The sequence below is a fragment of the Mycteria americana genome, chromosome 1, assembly GCF_035582795.1.
Source record: "Mycteria americana isolate JAX WOST 10 ecotype Jacksonville Zoo and Gardens chromosome 1, USCA_MyAme_1.0, whole genome shotgun sequence".
Classification (NCBI taxonomy): Eukaryota; Metazoa; Chordata; class Aves; order Ciconiiformes; family Ciconiidae; genus Mycteria; species Mycteria americana.
In genome coordinates, this window is record NC_134365.1 from 57,747,565 (window position 1) to 57,766,955 (window position 19,391).

The following is a 19,391-nucleotide window of genomic DNA, read 5'->3' on the forward strand; positions in this document are numbered from 1 at the left end:
TGAGTATACAAGCAATAACAAATCTTCTGCTGACTAGAATGCTCTCTAGTGCTCTCTTCAATTTCAGCAATAGGCTATTAACTCATTGCTTGTTCAGTTTCTGCTTTGCAAAACTACAATAACCTCCTCATAACTTCGTTAGCTTTCACACGACTGGAGGGACAAACCTGGCAGGGAACAAAGAGCTGAGCAAGCTCTATCTTCTACTAGCTACTAACAGAAAACAAGAAAATGGAGAAGTGCTCTGCATTACACACCCAGTGAGTGTCCCTCCAAATCAATCAAAAAATGGTTCTCATTACTGTAAAAGGAAAATTAAGACTGAGAAGCGACATGCTGAACAAGCAGTAAATGGTTAACATTCCCCAGCCCTGAAGCCAGGAATCGGCACCGAGTAGGTCCCGTCCAGAAAAATATATTAGCACCATCACACCAGCAGATACTGACACAGGATGCCGGGAACCATCCGGGGAGGGATTCGGAAGAGAACGAACAATAAAAAGACAGGCATTGAGGTGACATCTGCAGAGGCTGGAGAACGATTTCCAGAGAATGAATGTCTTTTAATGAACCGAGGTTTAACTGTCCCTGCTAGAGATCATTACTATGAGAAACAATGAGAGCCACTTGTATTGCTTTCTCCCTGCAGGACATGTCTGAGGGAGAATAAACCTCTCTCCTTCTTCTCCAGTGTCATCTTGTTACTGCCAGCACTGGCTATAATTGAATAAGCTTTATTCAGATGATAGCTAAATTTAGCAGATATTAGCATCACGTCTCTAGAGGGGCAAAAACGGGGGAGGAAAGCTTTAAATAAATAGACTGAAGTAATATTGAATAATAGATGCGTTTTATGGCGGAGTGAACCTCTGCACCTCATGAGTCTGACACAGAGTTAAATCTGGATTTTGGGGCCTTGCCGAGACAAAACATGACACCGCTGCTGGCCGTCCCCTTTCCTCCCGGCCTGTTATTATTATTACCCCCGTGATGGCGGGGGCCCCAAGGAGCCCTGGCCCCATTGCAGTGGCTCCATGAGGGTGTAACACAGAGGGCCTACGGGCCGGCTGCCGGACCACACACTGCAGAAGCAGAGGGGCGATAAGGAAGGGCCACCAGCAAGAACACGGCGCACTCGCTGTGAGCAACCCGCGCTGAGGACGAGTCTGAGGTAACCTCCACACAACATGGCGCCACAACACGCCGCCTCAACCTTCCCGCCCAAGCCCTGCCGCCACTCCCTCTGCGCATGCGCGCCAGGACGCGCACGGCGCCGGAAGTGTGGCACTGCGGAGACAGAAGCGGCGTCACGCGTGGAGGGAAGCGTGGCGAGGAGACGGAAGTTGGCCGCCGGCGCGGGGGGTGCGGTCATGTCGGCCTCCCTGTTGCGGCGCGGCCTGGAGCTGCTGGAGGCGTCGGGTGGGCCCGCGGGGACCGGGGGATGTGGGGGCGGGGATACGGTTATTCGCGGCGTACGGCTTGAGTAACCCCGTCCCTCTTCCCGCTGCAGGCCGGGGAAAGGCCCCGCCGGGACTCCAGCGGGGGCGGGACGGCCCCAGGGCGGCGGGAGCTGTGAGGCGGAGGAAGAGGGCGCCAGAGCCCGGCAGGAACAAGGCCACGGTCAAAGGCAGAGTCGTGAAGTCGGCGATAGGTGAGTCCCGACCCGCCTCCGGGGGAAGGGGGAAGCAGCTTTGCCGCCCTCCACAGCCCTCCCACCGGGTCCCCTCGCGCTGTCCCGCAGCCCCCCTCGCGGTCAGAATCACAGAATCGTACAGGTTGGAAAAAGACCTTTAAGATCATCAAATCCAACCGTAAACCTAACACTACCAAGACCACCACTATACCTTTTCCCTGAGCTCTCATCCAAATGTCTTTTAAATACATCCAGGGATGGTGACTCAGCCACTTCCCTGGGCAGCCTGTTCTAATGCTTGACAACCCTTTCAGTGAAGTAAAATTTCCCAATGCCCAGTCTAAACCTCCCCTGGCGCAACTTGAGGCCATTTCCTCTCGTCCTATCGCTTGTTACCTGGGAGAAGAGACCGACCCCCACCTCGCTACAGCCTCCTTTCAGGTAGTTGTAGAGAGCAATAAGGCCTCCCCTCAGCCTCCTTTTCTCCGGGCTAAACAACCCCAGTTCCCTCAGCCGCTCCTCATCAGACTTGTGCTCCAGACCCTTCACCAGCTTCGTTGCCCTTCTCTGGACACGCTCCAGCACCTCAATGTCTCTCTTGTAGTGAGGGGCCCAAAACTGAACACAGTATTTGAGGTGCGGCCTCACCAGTGCTGAGTATAGGGGCATGATCACTTCCCTAGTCCTGCTGGCTACATGATTTTTGATACAAGCCAGGATGCCATTGGCCTTCTTGGCCACCTGGGCACACTGCTGGCTCATATTCAGGTGGCTGTCAACCAACACCCCCAGGTCCTTCTCTGCTGGGCAGCTTGTATCCATCCCTTCCCATCCTCCTGGCTGCCTTTCTGGTGTCCCCCACTTAAAACACAGCCTGATCTGTGGAAGCACCCCTATCCCTGAGCTGTAGCGGTGTCTCTTTCTCCCGGGGCCTTGCTGATCCCCCTGTGTCTTTCCTTGCGTGCTGCCTAGATGAGCAGCTGATGTGTTCCCACTCTGCTCTGACCTAGAGGAGTATCACAAGAAGGCGGCCGTGAATCACTTGAGAGCAAACCTACAGTACATGTTGAAGAGACAATTTGTTGCAAACAAAGCCATCACAGAACAAGTAAGACTGTCACTTCTTTGGGGGTCTGCTTCTGCTGAGGAACACAGGTGAATGGGAATTATCACCAGGTCTTCCAGCTTAGAGCCTGTGCAAAGGAGTCATGTTTCTGTCTGGAAGTGGCCTTGAGGAGTTTCTGTGTGTACTGGCAAAGCAACTTGCTACGCTTTAAACTCTTGTTGATACGTTGTCAGAGAACGATGTTCTCTGATACTAGTTAAAATCCACTGACAACTGTTGGCTTTTCTTAATTACCAAAGATATTTCATAGCTTCAGCTGGCAAAGAAGTGCTGGTTCAGACCTTCTCCTTACTGTTGATCGGTTTGTCCTTCTCTGTAGCTGGAGGCTGTTTAGCAAGGAACCAGATGTGCTGCTGGGTCATGTAATAGGAATTTTGTAGCATCTTGAATGATGTTTCTCATAACCTGAGAATTTAACCAGTGGTCTTCCCCAAAAGGTAGTCCTGTGCTGGGATTTGAAGAGAATAGCTGACACTGCTAGAATCTTGGGCTATTTTTATGAGATACGGGCATTTAACTTAAACAAACCAGCTGGTTTAGGCCAGTGTTTCTCAGGCTGGAAGTTGTGAAAGGAGGTGATGGTGTATTAGAAAATGCTGAGGGAATTCCACCAACTTGTTGGGTTTTCAGGTTGTCTTGTGGAGAAACAGAATAAAAGAAGGTCACAGTTTCAGAAATGTCTGAGTTGAAATCAGTGTTTCTATCTCTGTGACAGTTACCAGAGAGTAGTTTTTGTATTATGCTCCAAATAGGAGGTTGGTGTTTGCTGTTGTCCCAGTGACCTGCTTTGGTTAACATCGGTGATTGCCTTCTCACTTTTCTTTGGAGGCATTCTGGGATATAGCAGGGATGCTGCAGGTGAGCTTGAAAATCAATGTTTTGTGGTTTGGTCTGGATAACAATGCCTGTTGGTTTTTTTCCCTTTTTTTTTTTTTTTTTTTTTGTCTGAAGGTTCTTGCTCAGAACAGAGGCAGGAAGTCCAAAGATCAGCCTCCAAAGAAGGCAGCAAAGAAGAAGCCCGAGGGTACTGTCTTTACTGAGGAAGATTTCCGTAAATTTGAGAGAGAATACTTTGGGAGACCGTAAACAACATGACAGGGATTCTCACAGCTCCAGCCTTTCTGCAGCTGAGTGTTCAGCACACAGGACTGGCCATTTCCTCAGCATGTTTGAGATGGGACATAGGAGATGTGCCTCTGTCAGCAAGTGCTTTAATGTCAAACTTGCAGGGAAACTCCGCACCTGTGCAGAACTTGTTACTGGCCAGCTAGAGCCATGGAGGTTCTCTTGGCTCTGAGATGTGTTGTCCTTATAATCTCCAGCCCATGTGTCTTGCATTCTTAATGTAGAAGGGTAGACCAAGCAAAATATAAATCTTGTTCCCCTTCCTCAGGATGTAAGGCTTCTGCTACCTGTCTTATTTGGCAGGGAGCATTTAGAGTACTGTATCTGAATGGAGAAATGTTTTGGACCAGCAGTAATAAATCATCGGAAGGGAAGGATGCTTTGAAAGACTGTTAAACCTGAGTAGCCTTGCAGTTTCTGTTCTTATTACAGCCTCTATCAGGTTTTTCAGTCATTGCAAAAACTTTGTATATGTCGTTTGATTAAATAATTGTTGCAGACACTGCCTATCTTTGGCTTTGTAATAGTGATTGTTATGACAGGCTATGATTGATGAAGACAAACTGTGTCACTGTTCTGATCCAAACATCCCTCTCTTTAGGATGACTCAGTTGTGTGAATGGCCTCTCTCTGGTTCATGTTGACACATGTATTTAATCTGACATGCTCAGGCCTTCAAAGAGTGCAGGCTGGAATGGAGATGACTCCTCTTTTGCCTATTCACAATCTCCCCTCTCCAAGGAACAGGACTTACATGGAGAAAGTTGTCCTTTGGATGCTTACACCTGAGCCTCCCACTGAGGTTCAGCCACACTAGGAGGGTACTGCTGCTGGGTGCTGCCACCTCCTGTAGCCAGGAAGGATTATGACCCAGATGTTAGCCTCTGCATGAAGTTGAAATCTTCTGAGCCAGAAGTTGTGCTGGGTTGAAGGGAAATTTTTTTCTGTTGGACTACTGCTGCAACAAATAGAAGGCCCAGCAGGTGGGGGTGTTGTTCCAGACACTCTTCCTTGCTAAATCACTAAATATGCTTCTGGGGAGCTCCTGCCACTGCCCTTTCCTGCCCCTTACCTAAGAAAATGGGAAGTTTGTTCCCTTTGGAAAAAAAGAGGTAAGGAGAAACACTAATGCCAAGCTTCAGTTAGACTCAGGAGTTGAATACAGGGGGCTTGGCTGACCTGAGCAGCAGCTGCTTAGATGTCAGTACTGGAGGGAATTTGGTATCCCTTCCTTGCCCTCTGATTATAATTCCTCGTGCCATCCTCTTAAGTCTGTGCCTCTTCTGTTGTGTTCTTTCCCTCTTGTCTGCATGGGAGGGAAAGTCACCCAGATGTATGAGGTCCAGACGGGAACTAGTGAACATACTGAAGTGTGTACTTGAAATTGTGTAATAGCATGTGGGAGGGGATTTCTTGTAATAGGGTCAAGTTCAACTGTCTGCAGCCAAAAGTGGTAAATATAGAACAGTTCAAAGACCAATTTCCTTCTTTTTCTGTTTGTTCTTGCTCCCAAAGTTAAAACAGATGTGTAGAAAAAAAGAGAATGACTGTTTGCTTCTTAAAAGAATGGAAACACTATTGTTTGAAAAAGTAGCTGAGCAAACTGTGTACGCAGCACCCTAAAACCTCTGCACTCTGTGCCTGCTGCAGTGTGAAAAAGCTGTCTGTGCCACAACTTGACTTTGGAAAGGGGTGGATTTCTGGATTGTTATTTTGTTTCATGCCCTCATCTTCAGTACTTGACAGTTCCTTTGACCCTACAGAGGTCTTTCATGTCACCCCCTGCGCTTCCTTTACCAGTTCCTGCTACGCACCCTTGTTTCTTGTGGTTGTTCAGCTCCTGGGCCCTTCTGCAGGCCAAGGAAAGCAAATCCATCCTTCATTGCTCCAGAAAGGAGCACTAGGGTAATGTGGTTCACTCTCTTTGTACAAAACCCAGCTTGTTTGCTTGCAAATGTAAGCAAACAGGAAAGCTGCTCTTTCGAAGTTAATGACGAACTTTAAAGTGGGGCCCAGAGCAGTTTTCCCCCAGGATAACAACCCCCTGATCTGTGGAGTTTTAAAGTTGGATGGGAGCTCTCATTACTGGCTGGAAAGACTATTAGGGCCAACACAAGTAGTAATCAACATACTTCTTGTGGCTATATGCAATGCGGCGTTGTATTGCTGAAGAGGGTAAAGGTACCTGACAGACTGGATTTTGCCATCTGAAATGAAACTTCGTTGTACAGCCAATATCCTTAAATAAATTAAACTTCATCTTGCGGGAGGAAAGAAAACCAAGCAGAAGTGAATGGGTGGCTCTAAATAAACCATCTTCTGCAAGGACAAAGACCTGACATGTTCTAGCCTTGATTTTCCACCTCTAGCAGAGCTGGAGCTCCTACAAAAGAACAGCAGTGCCACCTGCACACTGGGAAGATAAGGTCAGGAGTTGGCCTCTGAGGAGAACGTCTTCAAGCTAGAGGGGGGAATAGGTACCACCCTGTTGCATGTCTCTGGTAGTAAGCTAAAGCTAAGCATCTTCGTATACTCCCAACTGTCTATGTTATGGTCTAGTCATGCCTAGAGCATGCCAGCTCCTCGGCTGTGCTGGGACCCGGGAGGTGGCTATCTTAGAGCAACTTGTGCTGTCTCTCTGTTCTTGCAGCCAGACTTTGCTGCCCCACGAAAGAGAGAAGAGGGGGCCAGGGAAGGAGCAGCTGCCATAGCTGCTTTTCCTACTTGGCCTCTGACCTCCGTTTCCCACACTGGAAGCTAACACGCTGCAGCCTGCAACCCTTGGACCTGCCGGACGGCATTTCTCTCCTGCGCAGCTGCAAGCGGCGGTGCAGGGAGGCGTCCCACTGCTGCGGGGCGAGGGCTGCGTGCTGGCTGAGCTCCTCGGGCTGCTGGCTCTCTTCCCAGCTCTGCGACACCGGCTGAGCATCCTGCAGCAGAAAATAGAGGTAGCTGAGCTAGGGAAGAAGGAGGAGGGTGCCATCTTACAGTGCATCCCCACCCACATGCAGCAGGGAGTCAGAATGGGAGGCAGCAGCTGCAGCTTTAATATAAATGCAAATAAAAGCTCTGGAGCGTTATTAATGTGGTAGAACCTTTCCAGGGAAATGGTTTAGAGGGGGCAGAACAGTTCCCAGATGCTCAGTGTTGAGCTAGCTCATTGTGAATAAGATTCATCAAGCCAGTTAATGGCCTATTGCTCCCTCTATTATGTGAATGGAAAGCACACAGGAAAATTTCTTTGGATGGGTACAAGCTAATGTAAGCCAATACAGCCTCTGCTGTATCAGCAACTCTTTACTTTAGTGCAGAAAGCAACAACAGCTAATAGCAGCGTTATATGTGTACAGGGAGGGGGGAGGCCTACAAATGTAAACCAAGAAAACGTGTTTACTCAGGACACTAACCAACTTCTTGCCTCTGAAATGACATAGCAGTAACAAACCTGGGTGTGAATGAACAAAGACAGACTGTAAAACTTGCTCAGGCAAACAAGACTTGAAATGCTGAAAAAGCTGTGGGGGAAAACTGGGGGGAAGAGTCCTAAAAACCTTTGGGAATCTCAGTCTCTGGTTTCTCTTTCATGACTGACTTCCATTTCAGTCTTGCTGATGACCAACACAGCATCGGCACCTACAACACTGACGGGCTCCTGAACACCTTGGGTAAGGGACTGCTTATTGTAGAAAGGGTGCACAGCAGCAGCGCCCTGAATAACTCACAAAAGAAAAGTTACAGCGAAAGGAAGTTTCTCATTTTGAGACAAGAAGACCCATCAATTCAATTAAAAATGAGGAATGTAAAAGAAGGCAGGCTGCCTAATGCCAGCTTACAGCTCAAAATGTGGAACTGCAGCCAAGCCAGGCTGAAGGGTTAGTAGGTTTGAGACAGATTAAAGGTTTGCATGTCTATCCATAGTTACATTAAATAGGATTAACAGCGCCAACCACTAACTGGTGGGCGCCAGGGAAATAAAAAGCATGAAGGTTGCTCTGCCGCTGTCTACAGGGTTATATGCCTTTTTCTGAACGAATTAGCTGTTGGCAGGGCTAACCAGCAATCTAGCCAAGATGGTCTCTCCTGAGCTGCACCGTTTGCGTGCCAGCAAGTTAATTTATCTCTTTTAATGGGAGGCAAAGACTAGGTCTCTTTCTCCAACTGTCTGCACGCTGCAATGGAGATGCAGAGGAGTTACAGAACTAGGAGATTCCCTGCCCTGTATAAATTAAGCTGACACATCTGCTGCGCTTGGAGCTCATTCCTTGCCATTTTTTAAAAGGGTGTGTACGTGTAAAAGAGAGGAAAAGAGCAGCTGAAGGAGAAATGAGAGGCGGCTAGCCATTACTTGGAGAACATGCAGCTATGTAATAGGGGAATTGGAGCTTGTGGGTAGAGCTAGCTTCATTCAGTGGCTTGTGACACTGCATGAGTGCACTGAAAATAATGCAAAGACAGCATACCTGGGATACCTGAGCAGCCAAAATAGTATTGCCTAGGTTGGGGGACTGAACTCCTCTGTTAATTCACAAGGCCCAACGAAACAGCCTGAAGCATTTCAATGGGAAAGTCAGCAAAGATGAGCTTTTTTGTCCCAGCAAGGGATGCTCATGGTAAGATCCCAAGACTGTCTTTGCACTGGAAATGAAGTGTAACAGGAGTATATGTACTGGGCTGCATGGCAAGGCTGGGAGTACATCAGGAGGACAGAGGAAGGTAGGTTGTCTCCAGAAGCAACCTGAACTGCATTAAGAAAAAAATTAGTATACACAGGATGGAAATTATGTGTATAGGAAGGACAATATAGATCCTGTTGTTTCTAAAGGCCTAAGCCTATGGAAAGATAAAGAAAACTGGTGTTACTCTGACCAAAAATGTATAGATTTCCCACCCCAAAAAAAGGCTTTCTGAATTAGAAACAAGTTTACTAAGTGGAGAAGAAGGGGGCCTACACAGCAGTGAGGGTCGAGAAAGCAAGGGACATCTCAAAACAGAGAACATATATGGATATGCCAAGAACAGAAGCTGAACCATACCTCAAAAAAAGGTGAGGCAATACTTAACGAGGCTGTGGGAAACACAGGCGAGATAAGGAGTGTATTTTTTTTCAAGAGGCACGTGACTCCTCTCTGGAGACAACATGGCTTTGCGGCCGGGGAGAGGGGGCTGTGACCGGACTACCACTGTGTGAAATTGTTTCGATCAGAATAACCCACATTTTCTTTCTATTCGTCCAGCTCAGCAGCGCTGAGGGAGCGTTCATCTCCCAAAGGACAGCCTGTCCTTGCAGCTATTTCTGGGCTTTCTGCCAGGGCAAAAGCTATTTAGAAGATTTTATCGTCATTCTTTCTTCATTCTCCAAAGCTGCAGCTGGGGATTTATTTTTGTAAGCTCGCTGCAAAGGTGCATCTGGTTCTCCGCCTAGACATGTGAAGAAGTTGTCAGCAGTGGTGGTTTCCTCTTTTCGTTTGAAAAGAGAAGTGCAAGCACCTGGGCCTCTCTAAAGGCAGGGCAAAGAGGAAGGTAGTTATAAATATCGTGATAACAGAAGAAACAAGCTCGTGAGAAGAGGCTGTATGTTGTCAGAGCAGCTTTGCGAGCAGTGAACCGCCAGGGCTGTTTGGTTGTGTATGGGAGTGCTGGACTTCGGTTTACCACGTGGTACAAAATCAGCTAAGGGATCGGCAGCCTGAGGGTCATGCACGCTGTGCACGTGAAGTCCACTTCACTGCCCTTAATTCAGAGGAAAAATAACTGAGATAGAAATCCCATCAGCCATGCCAACTTCAGATTCAAATAGCTTTCATATAATGTAGATTGGGGGAATTCTGCTGTTTCGAAGTATGTAGAAGAACTGGGCTCCTCCGGGGGTAGGTAAAGCCTGCATTTCATACACTACAATCTATTTCTGGACATGGTATCATGCTGTATGCAAGCCGCAAGGATTTGATTGAAGCATATTTGTTCTGAGAGGTTGTGAGAAAAAGACGACAGCTCCTGCAGTTTGCAAAATGTAAAATCAGTCACCAGGCAGGAGGCTATCAGACCCTTTCTCCCATGGGCTGGGGTTTGTAATGTGACGGTGTCCTCGGTGTTCCTGCAGCAGGCTGGACAAGCTGCTGGGCTGCAGAGCCGAGTGGCACGATGCTGGCTGTGCCTAGCACAAGCCTGGAGGAAAAGGCTAAACGAAAAACACGGAGGAAAAGTCAGCACTAATCTCTAGCCAGTGTAAAATCTTAACTAAGTTACTAAGTATGGAAACACAGCGTCATTTCAGCAGGCGTTGCATAAGGTTGCCATATTGGCTGCCTCTGCAAAGCTGCAAGCTCCGAGCCTCAGCAAACAGTTAAGGACGCCAACCGCTCTTTAAGGGCAGGTTTCTGGTTCTGCTGCAAGGAGTCCTACAAAACGCACACGGGGATACAGAGCAGAGAGCAAAGCAGCATGAGTGCATCATGCATTCCTTGTCTCCTGTTCCAGCTCTGATCTTCCTTCCCTGGAGTGAGTGTAATTTGGTAAATTGGAGCTACATACTCTCTGGAGGGCTTTAGAAACCAGAATCATGTATTTACTGGCCAGCACAGACACTGCCTCGTCTGCCTGCAGAGCATGGACTCAAAGAAAAATTGATTTTAGTCAGGGGTGGCTCACAGATGGCCCTGCCAAGGGGTGGGATAAGGGATAAATGTGCTGACAATCTTTCCAGGTTTTGGGTGAGCTGAGTAAGGGCTGCAAAATACACCCACTGCCCCCGCAGCCCAGGCTGCGGCCAGGTTTAAGCAGAAGTTGCAATGGCTCTAAGGGAAGCAGAGGTGGTTGCCTCGTGTTTGGAAAGGGGGATCAGTTTGGGAAGGAGAAGAGGCATTTGCCCTGCACAGAGAAGCCACTTGCTCATACGCTCATACCGGTTACCATGTTTTCTGTGGCTCAGCTGAGACCAAGCACATTAAGAGTCACCCCAGGTGCAGATTTGACCCATCAAGAGCAATACTGACCTGCTCATTGGGCTTTCCTGCCTCTAATTACCCCTGTCCCCAGCTTTGCAGGTCCAGCTGATCTGAAAAACCTATTAGGTTGCTTTACCTCCCAAAACAAAACAGTCCCTCATCCCTGCACGCAGCCACCAAGTAAGCTCTGGAGAACAAAGCAGCACTTAAAGCAGGACCTTGATGTGCTTGCCAATTTGCAGCGCTTCACATTTGTATAGTACATAGTGGTCAGAGCACTTGCCCAGGAGGTGAGAGATGGGCAAATGCTCCCATGAAGGTGAGGAGTCCAGGCTGAGGCTACCCAAACAACAGGGACCTCGCTGTTTATGAAACCCAAGGTAGGGGTCTTAGTTACGCACACCACTTTCAATGTGGCATGAGCCCTAACTCCTGACAGGGAGTCTTTTCGCTATAATTTAAGTAGCATCCATGTCACCCAGGCATCAGCTTTAACACAGACAGATTAAGTCACCACCGAGGGCCTGGGTCGCTCAGCGCACGCCACCAGCAAGCAACTGCTTGCTGCCGGCAGGTACCTCCTTCATCTGCCTGCTGGAGGAGCCTTCACGGAGCAGGTCCCAGAGCACATGGCTGTTATCCTGTGTCACACATCAGCTAATGGCTTGAGCAATGAATAGGGCTGGTGGCCTGCAGCCCTAGCTTGAGGACATAAGGAGCTTAAGTGCCAGAAACCTGGACCCCCATGAGGCTGCAACTGGGCAAACAATTTTCTATTCTAAATAACACTGGGGACCTGTTCCCTCCCCACTCCAGCGCTGGCAGGAGCCCAGTGCTGGCAAAGGCCAGTCCTGAAGCCACTGCACTGTGTGTGTGCCCCAGCCAGGCTGGGACGTGCAGGTGCCTGAGCTGGGCAGCTTACTGGGTCGTGTCAGTGCAAGTGAGAAGGAATCTTAACTCCTCGGGGAAGGATGTGCACATCCACATGCCAAAGCTGGCTCCAGCAGGCCAAGCAGGGATTAGGTGCTGCTAAATCTGGGTATCAGTGGCCAAAAAAAAAAAATAATAATCACACACAAAATGATTAAAAATGGCATGTCCCAAATGCTGAAGCTTCTATTAGCAGAGTACGGCCACACCGGATGTGGAACTTCACTGATGTTCAGAACCTCACAGAACTAGAACCAACCACAAAAAAAAAAAAATTTCCTTGCATTGAGTGGCTGGACTATAAACGTACCACTTAGAAGGGCACTAATTAATACCTACAGGCAGAAACCACCCTGCTACACAGGCTCCTGCCTGTCATCGTTGCGTTGAAGTTCTCTGCAGCGTGTAACAGACAGACACCATCACAGCAGGGTTGGGGTTTTTTTCCCCCATTGCATCTTTTCTGTTGCCACGCTCCAGCACCAGATCGTTAACTCGCCTACAGGGGCCCCGCTGAGAAACGCTAGCCCCAGGAGCCAGGCTGCAGCTCGCTGTCAACAACCCCTAGCCATATCCCCACCACACCAGCACCTTCACCTCACCAGCTGCACTGCTGCCTCAGGACTAGAGGCAAGCCAGCTTCATGGACCAACTCATCTGTTCCCTCAGCAGAAGTCAAATTTATGTTTACACCTTAAAATTTGACTCTTCAGAGGCTGTCTGAAGAAGCCTTGAGTGCACAAAAGTCTTCCATCCTTAAGAGCACTAAGAGTAACACCACCCACTTGGCCCAGTTGACATACCAGCATGAGAGCAGCCCCTATCCCAACCCCACCAGCTTGGGCCATGAAACACACCTGCCCACATTTTGGACACATTCAGGGACTTGCAGGGACATGAGAAACCAAAACCACTTCCAACACTGCCATTATTTACTCTGAACTCATCTCCCAGCAAGGTGCTTGTTTCTTCAACTTATGTGCACAATTAGTATTTTTTTTTTCATGTTTTGTAGCCTGGACCCTTCAACCTCCTTCAGAAAGAATGCACAGGTCTGCCAAGTCTGAAAGCAAAACCCTCCCACCACCTAGTCCTTTATGGACCTTCTGTATCTTGTATCATCTTCTATAGACTCTCAAAGTTAAATTCTTTAAATGTGATTATGCCTTTGCTACCACAAAACTTGGGGCACCTCAGTACACTCTCCCTCACTTTATTATGTTCACTACCAAATAGATGTAAATGGTAATGGCTGACAAGCTCCTCGAGTCACTTTATTAATTGACCAGATTGAGAACACTTTTTGCACTGCACCCACTGCCCAGTGGTGTGTTACACTGTGTTCTCCTCTAAACCCAAGAACTTACAGCACTTGTATTTACACCTAGGTGTGGTGCAAGTTATGCCTGTTTTACAGGTACCCAGTTATCACACACCAGAATTGCAAGTTTACTATAAAATAATTTATTAGACAGCAATACACAGCTTTAGCAGCAAGCTTATATACATGCACATAAAAACTGCTGACTACCCTACTCAGGGACTCTAGCTCTTTTGCCCTTGGCCTTGCGGACCTCTTCAATCAGATCTTTTAAGTACTGAATTTCCTTACTAAGGGAATCTGCTTTCTCCTTCAGGGCCTGATTCTTCTGCTCCAACTCTCTGCACTCCCCAGACAGTGCCTCCTGTTCCGCCCTCTTCTTCTGCCGGTAACGTGTGGCAGCCGTCTTATTCTGCTCCATCTTTTTCAATTTCTTATCTATTTTCTTTTCTCCTTTCATCTTCGCTGACACTACCTTCTCTGCAGGATGATCATATGGTTTGGACCGCACAGAGCCACAGTTGGCATCTGTAGGGAACTGGTTGTCATTGGGGGATCCAACTGAATTGGTAGGACTATGTTGGGGTGTTCCCAGGTAGGAGTCTGGGCTCATGCATATTCCACTATCATCAGAATGGTTCTCCTCCTCTTTCTCAGACTTGGTGATCACTACCACAAAGGTGGGGCCCTCCTGTTTTCTTTCTCCTTCCAGAACATCCACTTCACTACCTAGTTCTAAACTAAATGAATGGTCTGGAGTGGAAGTCAGAGACCCTGGGGAGAGGGGAAAAGACCAAAGGGAAGCCAATGGGGCCATCGGATCTGCTCCAATTGGAGATTCAGGGAGATGGGTGATTAGGTCAGTTATCAGTGGAGGTTCTTTGTTGTGAAATTCCTGGATGGTAGGGTTAAATAGGAGATCACACGTGTCTTCCAACGTGGCCATCAGCTCGTCTGGTGAGACGGTGGCTTCCAGATGTTCCATACCTAACAGGGCATCAAAATCAAATTCCTTCAGATCCATCTTCTCCACCATCCACTCCATGCCAGAGAAGGCATCCTCTGCACAATAAAAAAAAAAATTACCATTTCAGTAAACCAGCACCCAATGCAACTCAAGCTTCTGAAACCAATCTAGAAACTCATCTTTTAACATCTTCCCCATCTCTCATATTGGTATGAAAAAATCCAACCATCAGAAAAAAATCCCCTGCCGTTTAGCTGCAGAAGACTGCAGGGTACAATGTAAGCCATCAGCTGTTCTGACATTCCATCCCTCTTACTCCAACACCAGAATAATTCAGGGCCATTTGAAACAAACCGCCATGCTTGTTTCTTGTGACCTCCGCCAGGGAGCAGTACCATAACAGCTCGTGTTATTAAAAGGACAACAGAAGTGTCACTTTACCATACACCAGCCCAGTAACAAGCAATTCTGTATTGTGTAAGCAGTGTGGTACACACACTTTCTAAGCAGAGGTATGCACGTGAGGTTGCCTTCACATTTATGAAAACCTAGCGATTTAATTTTTTTAATTTGCATATTACTAAATATATTATGTGCCACTGTAATTGTATGTTATGCAAATAAGTAACACCTTACCCTGGCTGCTATCTATGGTGTTGCCTAAACTGTCCACAGCAAGCCAATTGGAGGAGACTGCCTTAGCCTTGTCGCTGGAGAACCCATGCGAACCGAGGGGCTCGGCCACCTCCAGGTAGTCATCTAGGAGTCCCAGACTTTCCTCAGCCACCGAACACGGCTGGCTGAAGGGGGATAATGAATCCCCCAACAGCATCTCGTTGTTCAAGAGGCTCATCTTCGTCAGTTTTTAATGCTTTGATGTCGAAGGATGTTGACAAGTAGAGGGTCTTTTTGTCGACTACAGCAATGCTGCTGTGTGCTGCCTTGAAAAACCTGCAAATAAAACTTTAAATCATCAGTACTTGTTCGACCAGCATTAGCTTTTTAAGAGCAATGCCACTTCAGGAATTATGGCAGAACTCTACAGACTTGTACAACTTCTCCATTTTCGGGACTGCTGTTTGCCAGCAACGTAACATCTTTACGCTTTTAATGTCTTGCCAAAGGCTGGCCAGAGCCAGCCGCAGGCTCCAGGTGTGAGTCTCCCACCGAGGGCCGCCCGGCTTCCTCATGCCCACATATGGGCAGGGCGCCCGCCGGCCCCACCCACCCGCTGCCGTGACTCACGCCCACGCCAACAGCCGCAGCCATTTCGTGATCCTGCCGCGTCCCTCTCCCCACCCCGGCAGCAGCCGCCATTTTGTATCTTGCCACGTTTCCACCGGGGCTCCAGCACCGGGCGGCTCCGGCCGCCGCCCCGGCTTTACAGGGCTGAGTCGCGCCAGGTACCGAGCATGCAGTGCTGGAGACGAGGCGGAAAAGGACGAGGGACCTCTCTGAAATAAACCCACTTACAAGACAGGGCGTTTGTGTGAGAAACCGAATCGAGTGTCACACACACCACCTCTTACTGGAGTTTCCAGAGGGTTATGAAACCCCTCCAGATAATGAGGGCAAACTTAACGCTACACTATTAGAGGATTACAGTAGTGCTGCCAGCTTATGAACAGCCCCTGTTTATCTACTCGGGACGATACACCAAGTGGTATTTCTACTCCCAGAACCCCGATGCCGCCAATACCCCATTTCCCCCCAACTACAGAAGCATTCCCCCACGCGGGGTAAAGCAAGCCCTCCTTGGAATGTACTGCCCTTACTCCCACGAAAACCCCATGAAATGGAAAAATCCAAAACTTTTGGGAATCGAGTTTTCTTGAACGGTATTAGACGCAAGAATTTCTCATTATTTATTTTCAAATGGCATTTCCTGCCACTTCCGACACCCGCCGCCCCGGGGAGGTTGAGCTCACACAAGGGTGCCCCCTCCCCCCCCACCTTATTACCCACGTACTTTTTTTTCCCAGGAGATACCATCCATTACCAGACGGGTGATAAACCCGACCCTGAAACCCGCTTAAAGGGGAGAAGAAAGCGACTACCAACACACAGGAGAGGGAATACCCATCCCTCACACACGATACTCACGCCATGGTTGCAGATGCCGGGGATGTGCTGAGGCCGCCGCCGCTGCTGCTGCGCCCGCTGCACTGGCCGATGCCGCCGCTGGCCCTGCCGCCTTAAAGAGCCATGGCGGCCAGGGGAGGGGAGGCTGCTCCGGTCCGCGCCGCGCGGGAAGGTGGTGCGCGCACAGACACGACCCTAACGCTTCTCTCACCAACAGGCACACAATGAGGTGGCACCGCCCGCGCGCCGCCTTTATATAGCATGTGTGCTCAGCAAAAACAAGATCCGGCTGTGAGGTGTCCTTCCGCCAAGCGTCACCTGCCTCTCGCCAGCGCCCGCTGGCCCGTAGCCTATCTTTCTGGGCTTCTCGCCTGCCATTCTTATCGCAGGTTAATCGCAGGAGCCACCGACAAAAGCTACCACTCCACGACGGGGCAGCGAAGGGCGGACTATATGGTGTACATCCGCGGCCGTCGTCCCCCCGCCAGGCGAGGCCGCGTCACGTGATCGGAGCAGCTGAGGACGCTCGCCCCCCGCGGGGAGCGGGGGAGGGGGTTTAACCGCCAACAAAGACGGGGCGCTGGCGTAGGAGGCATCACGCAGATCGCCACGTGGGAAGGGGGTCGGCCATTGGCTGGAGCCGAGTCGTTCACGTGCACTGTGAGCTGTCATTGGCCAGGGCCCGAAGGCCGCCAGATGCTGAGGGGAAAGGGGAGGGGGGCGAGCAGGAGCACCTGGGCAGGGAAATGGCGCCCGGAGGGGGGGCGGGAGCGGTGGCGGCACCTCTCACCGCAGCCTTGCGCCTTCGCTGACTTCTCCCTCTGGAAGCAGCTTGTGTTCCCCCTTTAATTTCCAACGGCCCCTCTTGTTCTCTGCACAAAGTCCTGCTGAGGTCAGGCCCGGAGCTGGTGGCTGCTCCTCAGGCTGAGGTGCTGGCATGGCTCCCTTGAAGCGCCGAGGCGGCGGGCTGTCATGGCCTCCTGCTCTATCAGATAACGCGTCAGCCCAGGGCAGCGTCGCCTTCCCTCCCTGCCTGCCCCATACATGCAGCGCTTAGATTACGGCTGCTTCGGGACACGGGCTGTGTGTTTGTGTGCACGAGGGTGCCCATGTCTGACCCGAGCCTGCCGGCCTCGCAGCAGCCATGACGCAGTATCAACCTGGAGTGGTTCATGCAGAGCTTCTCTGGAGAGCTGTCCTGCTGAGCAGCAGAGAGCATGAGTCTAATTAGTGCCTCAAACCTATGCAAGAGCTGAAAATGAAGTTGGTTATTCCCCAGCTGAGGAATGAGAACTTCCTCTCCTGCCATGCAGTTTCACGCTGACACAGTTGCTTCTCTGTCCTCTGTGCAGACATTACTCAGACTGCTCAGGTGAGCATTAATGGATCACCTACATAGCCTCACAGCTGTAAAGGGCAGGGTCACTTTGGAAAGTTTTTAAAGGGCAGTTTCACATTATGTTTTATGTGATCTAAATTTGCTGCTAGGAAAGAAGGCAGCCCTCTTCCCCCGCCTTATTCCTGGCTACACAGTCCCACCAGCTGGTCTGGCCCTCAGTGAGCCAGCTCAGGCAGCTAATCCAGCAAGAAACTCACAGGGGTCAACAGTTTTCTGCTGGTTTCAGTCCCTTCATCATTTCACTCGGGTCAGACAAGCATTGGTTAGCTCCGATGAGCTGGGAGGATTGGTACCTGTGCGCTTCCTCACTGTGCCAGAGCTATCCAGCTTCAAACGGGTGCTTTTCCATGTTGCCAACCTCACAGCGTGCCATCAGCTCTGAGAGCTGCGGTGGGTCCTTGCTTGTTCAAACATCATCATTCTGCAGGTCAAATTGCTCTTGGCTACTTCTGCAAAAGGCTCCACTGTTTTCTAGTTAGGGCCTCAGTAGTATTTGTGTAAAGCCACGGCCTTCACTGAATTTGCTCAGGTGGAACTGCCTGGAACTTATTAAACGACTGATAATTTGCAGGGACAGGCATGACCCATTTTCTATTTTTAGCAGTCTGATGTTACCATCATCACTGCAAAGCAGAGTATGTCACTCCACATCTGTAAACTGAACACGAGCTTCTGAATGAAAAAGGCAATTTTCCCTCCATGTTGGTTTGTTGAGGTTTTTTGTTTGGGAATTTTTTTTTGTCTAGAAGCAAGCACGGATTTTGGAATGACTCATTAAAATGGAGGAGGCAGAGAAATATGTCCTCCAACGCCAGAAAACCCCACAGTAGCAATTGAGTGATCTAAGATGACTGTTCTGATAAATACACCACGGAGCAGGCAGATCTTGCTTCAAAGCAAAATTTAGAGGATGCAGCAGCTTTTAAAGAAGCTACGTGGGTGATTGGCTGGGTGGATGGGTGGACAGCATCTGCATGTCCTTACTGGCTAAGGGAGAGCTCTCACATCCCCTGCTGTGCCTGCTTGCCCCTCCTTTAAGTGAAAAGAAAAGGGTAATTGTACAACCATAATCGTAGCTAAATAAACAGAAATGCTATACACACCCAATCCTTCATCTTGAAAAGATAATTATAGATTTCTCTGAAAGGACTCTGGGTATGTGTGAGCAAGAATCACGCAAGCAAAAATGAAATATGCAATGAGGAACTTAACCCAGATCTGCCTGTTTCCTAGCTGCCTGGTTTCCATTTTGTGTGTAAACTTATGTGGAAATTTGTCTGCGTTATGAGCTCCAGACAGAAGTTTTTTAACAACCCCCAATCCAAAAAGTGAAATCAAGTAACCAGAAGCCAGCCATTTAGTGAACAGCATATTTTTCCCTGTTTCCTGAAAGACTGCAGAATCACTGTTGTTACATAATTTCATGAGCTACATCCCCAATTCCTTTATAAATCATCTCTCTGCATTTGCACATGATATGTCAGAGGTTTCTCCTTTGTGGCTAGAGTTTTTGACTGAAGAAAAAAGAAGATGACATTTCTTTAAGCCCAAGTAACAATTCCTTGGGAGTTTTTGTACAAAAAAAATTACAAGTATTTTCTAAGCAGAGAACTACTAGCTACCCACTACTAACTCAAAAGTGTCTAAAAAGCATTCCTTTCCAGTCTTACATAATATATTTGTGGCTCAGAGGTTGAGGAAAGAAGTCTTGCAGCTCTGAAGAAAATTGAATTTACAGCGTGAAAAGGTGGCTTCTGAATGAAGATTAATTTGTGTGCATGGTCAATGAACTCCTGCTGACACGTTAACAGATTTAGCACCGTGGATGTTATTTTCCTGCCCTGGGTACCGTACCTCGGCAAAG

The 19,391-nt window shown here is 48.9% G+C and overlaps 2 protein-coding genes across 2 annotated transcripts; one reads left to right on the forward strand and one right to left on the reverse strand.

Annotated features, from left to right (window-relative positions):
* Positions 1 to 1,270: 1,270 nt before the first annotated feature.
* Positions 1,271 to 4,384, forward strand: RPS19BP1 (ribosomal protein S19 binding protein 1). The gene is made up of 4 exons (XM_075500315.1): positions 1,271 to 1,419; positions 1,511 to 1,651; positions 2,644 to 2,741; positions 3,711 to 4,384. The coding sequence occupies exons 1-4, from the start codon at positions 1,371 to 1,373 to the stop codon at positions 3,843 to 3,845; spliced, it is 423 nt and encodes a 140-aa protein (XP_075356430.1). The 5' UTR covers positions 1,271 to 1,370; the 3' UTR covers positions 3,846 to 4,384.
* Positions 4,385 to 13,206: 8,822 nt separating this feature from the next.
* Positions 13,207 to 16,347, reverse strand: ATF4 (activating transcription factor 4). The gene is made up of 3 exons (XM_075500329.1): positions 16,150 to 16,347; positions 14,683 to 14,997; positions 13,207 to 14,141 (listed from the first exon to the last, which is right to left on the reverse strand). Exons 2-3 carry the CDS (start codon positions 14,897 to 14,899, stop codon positions 13,291 to 13,293), a joined length of 1,068 nt encoding a protein of 355 aa, XP_075356444.1. The 5' UTR covers positions 14,900 to 14,997; positions 16,150 to 16,347; the 3' UTR covers positions 13,207 to 13,290.
* Between the last annotated feature and the right edge of the window lie 3,044 nt (positions 16,348 to 19,391).

Coding starts and splice junctions, on each gene's coding strand:
- RPS19BP1 (XM_075500315.1), top strand. CDS start 1,371: ATGTCGGCCTCCCTGTTGCGGCGCGGCCTGGAGCTGCTGGAGGCGTCG. Junction 1,420..1,510: donor GGAGCTGCTGGAGGCGTCGG/GTGGGCCCGCGG, acceptor TTCCCGCTGCAG/GCCGGGGAAAGGCCCCGCCG. Junction 1,652..2,643: donor AGTCGTGAAGTCGGCGATAG/GTGAGTCCCGAC, acceptor GCTCTGACCTAG/AGGAGTATCACAAGAAGGCG.
- ATF4 (XM_075500329.1), bottom strand. CDS start 14,899: ATGAGCCTCTTGAACAACGAGATGCTGTTGGGGGATTCATTATCCCCC. Junction 14,142..14,682: donor CACCATAGATAGCAGCCAGG/GTAAGGTGTTAC, acceptor TTTATTGTGCAG/AGGATGCCTTCTCTGGCATG.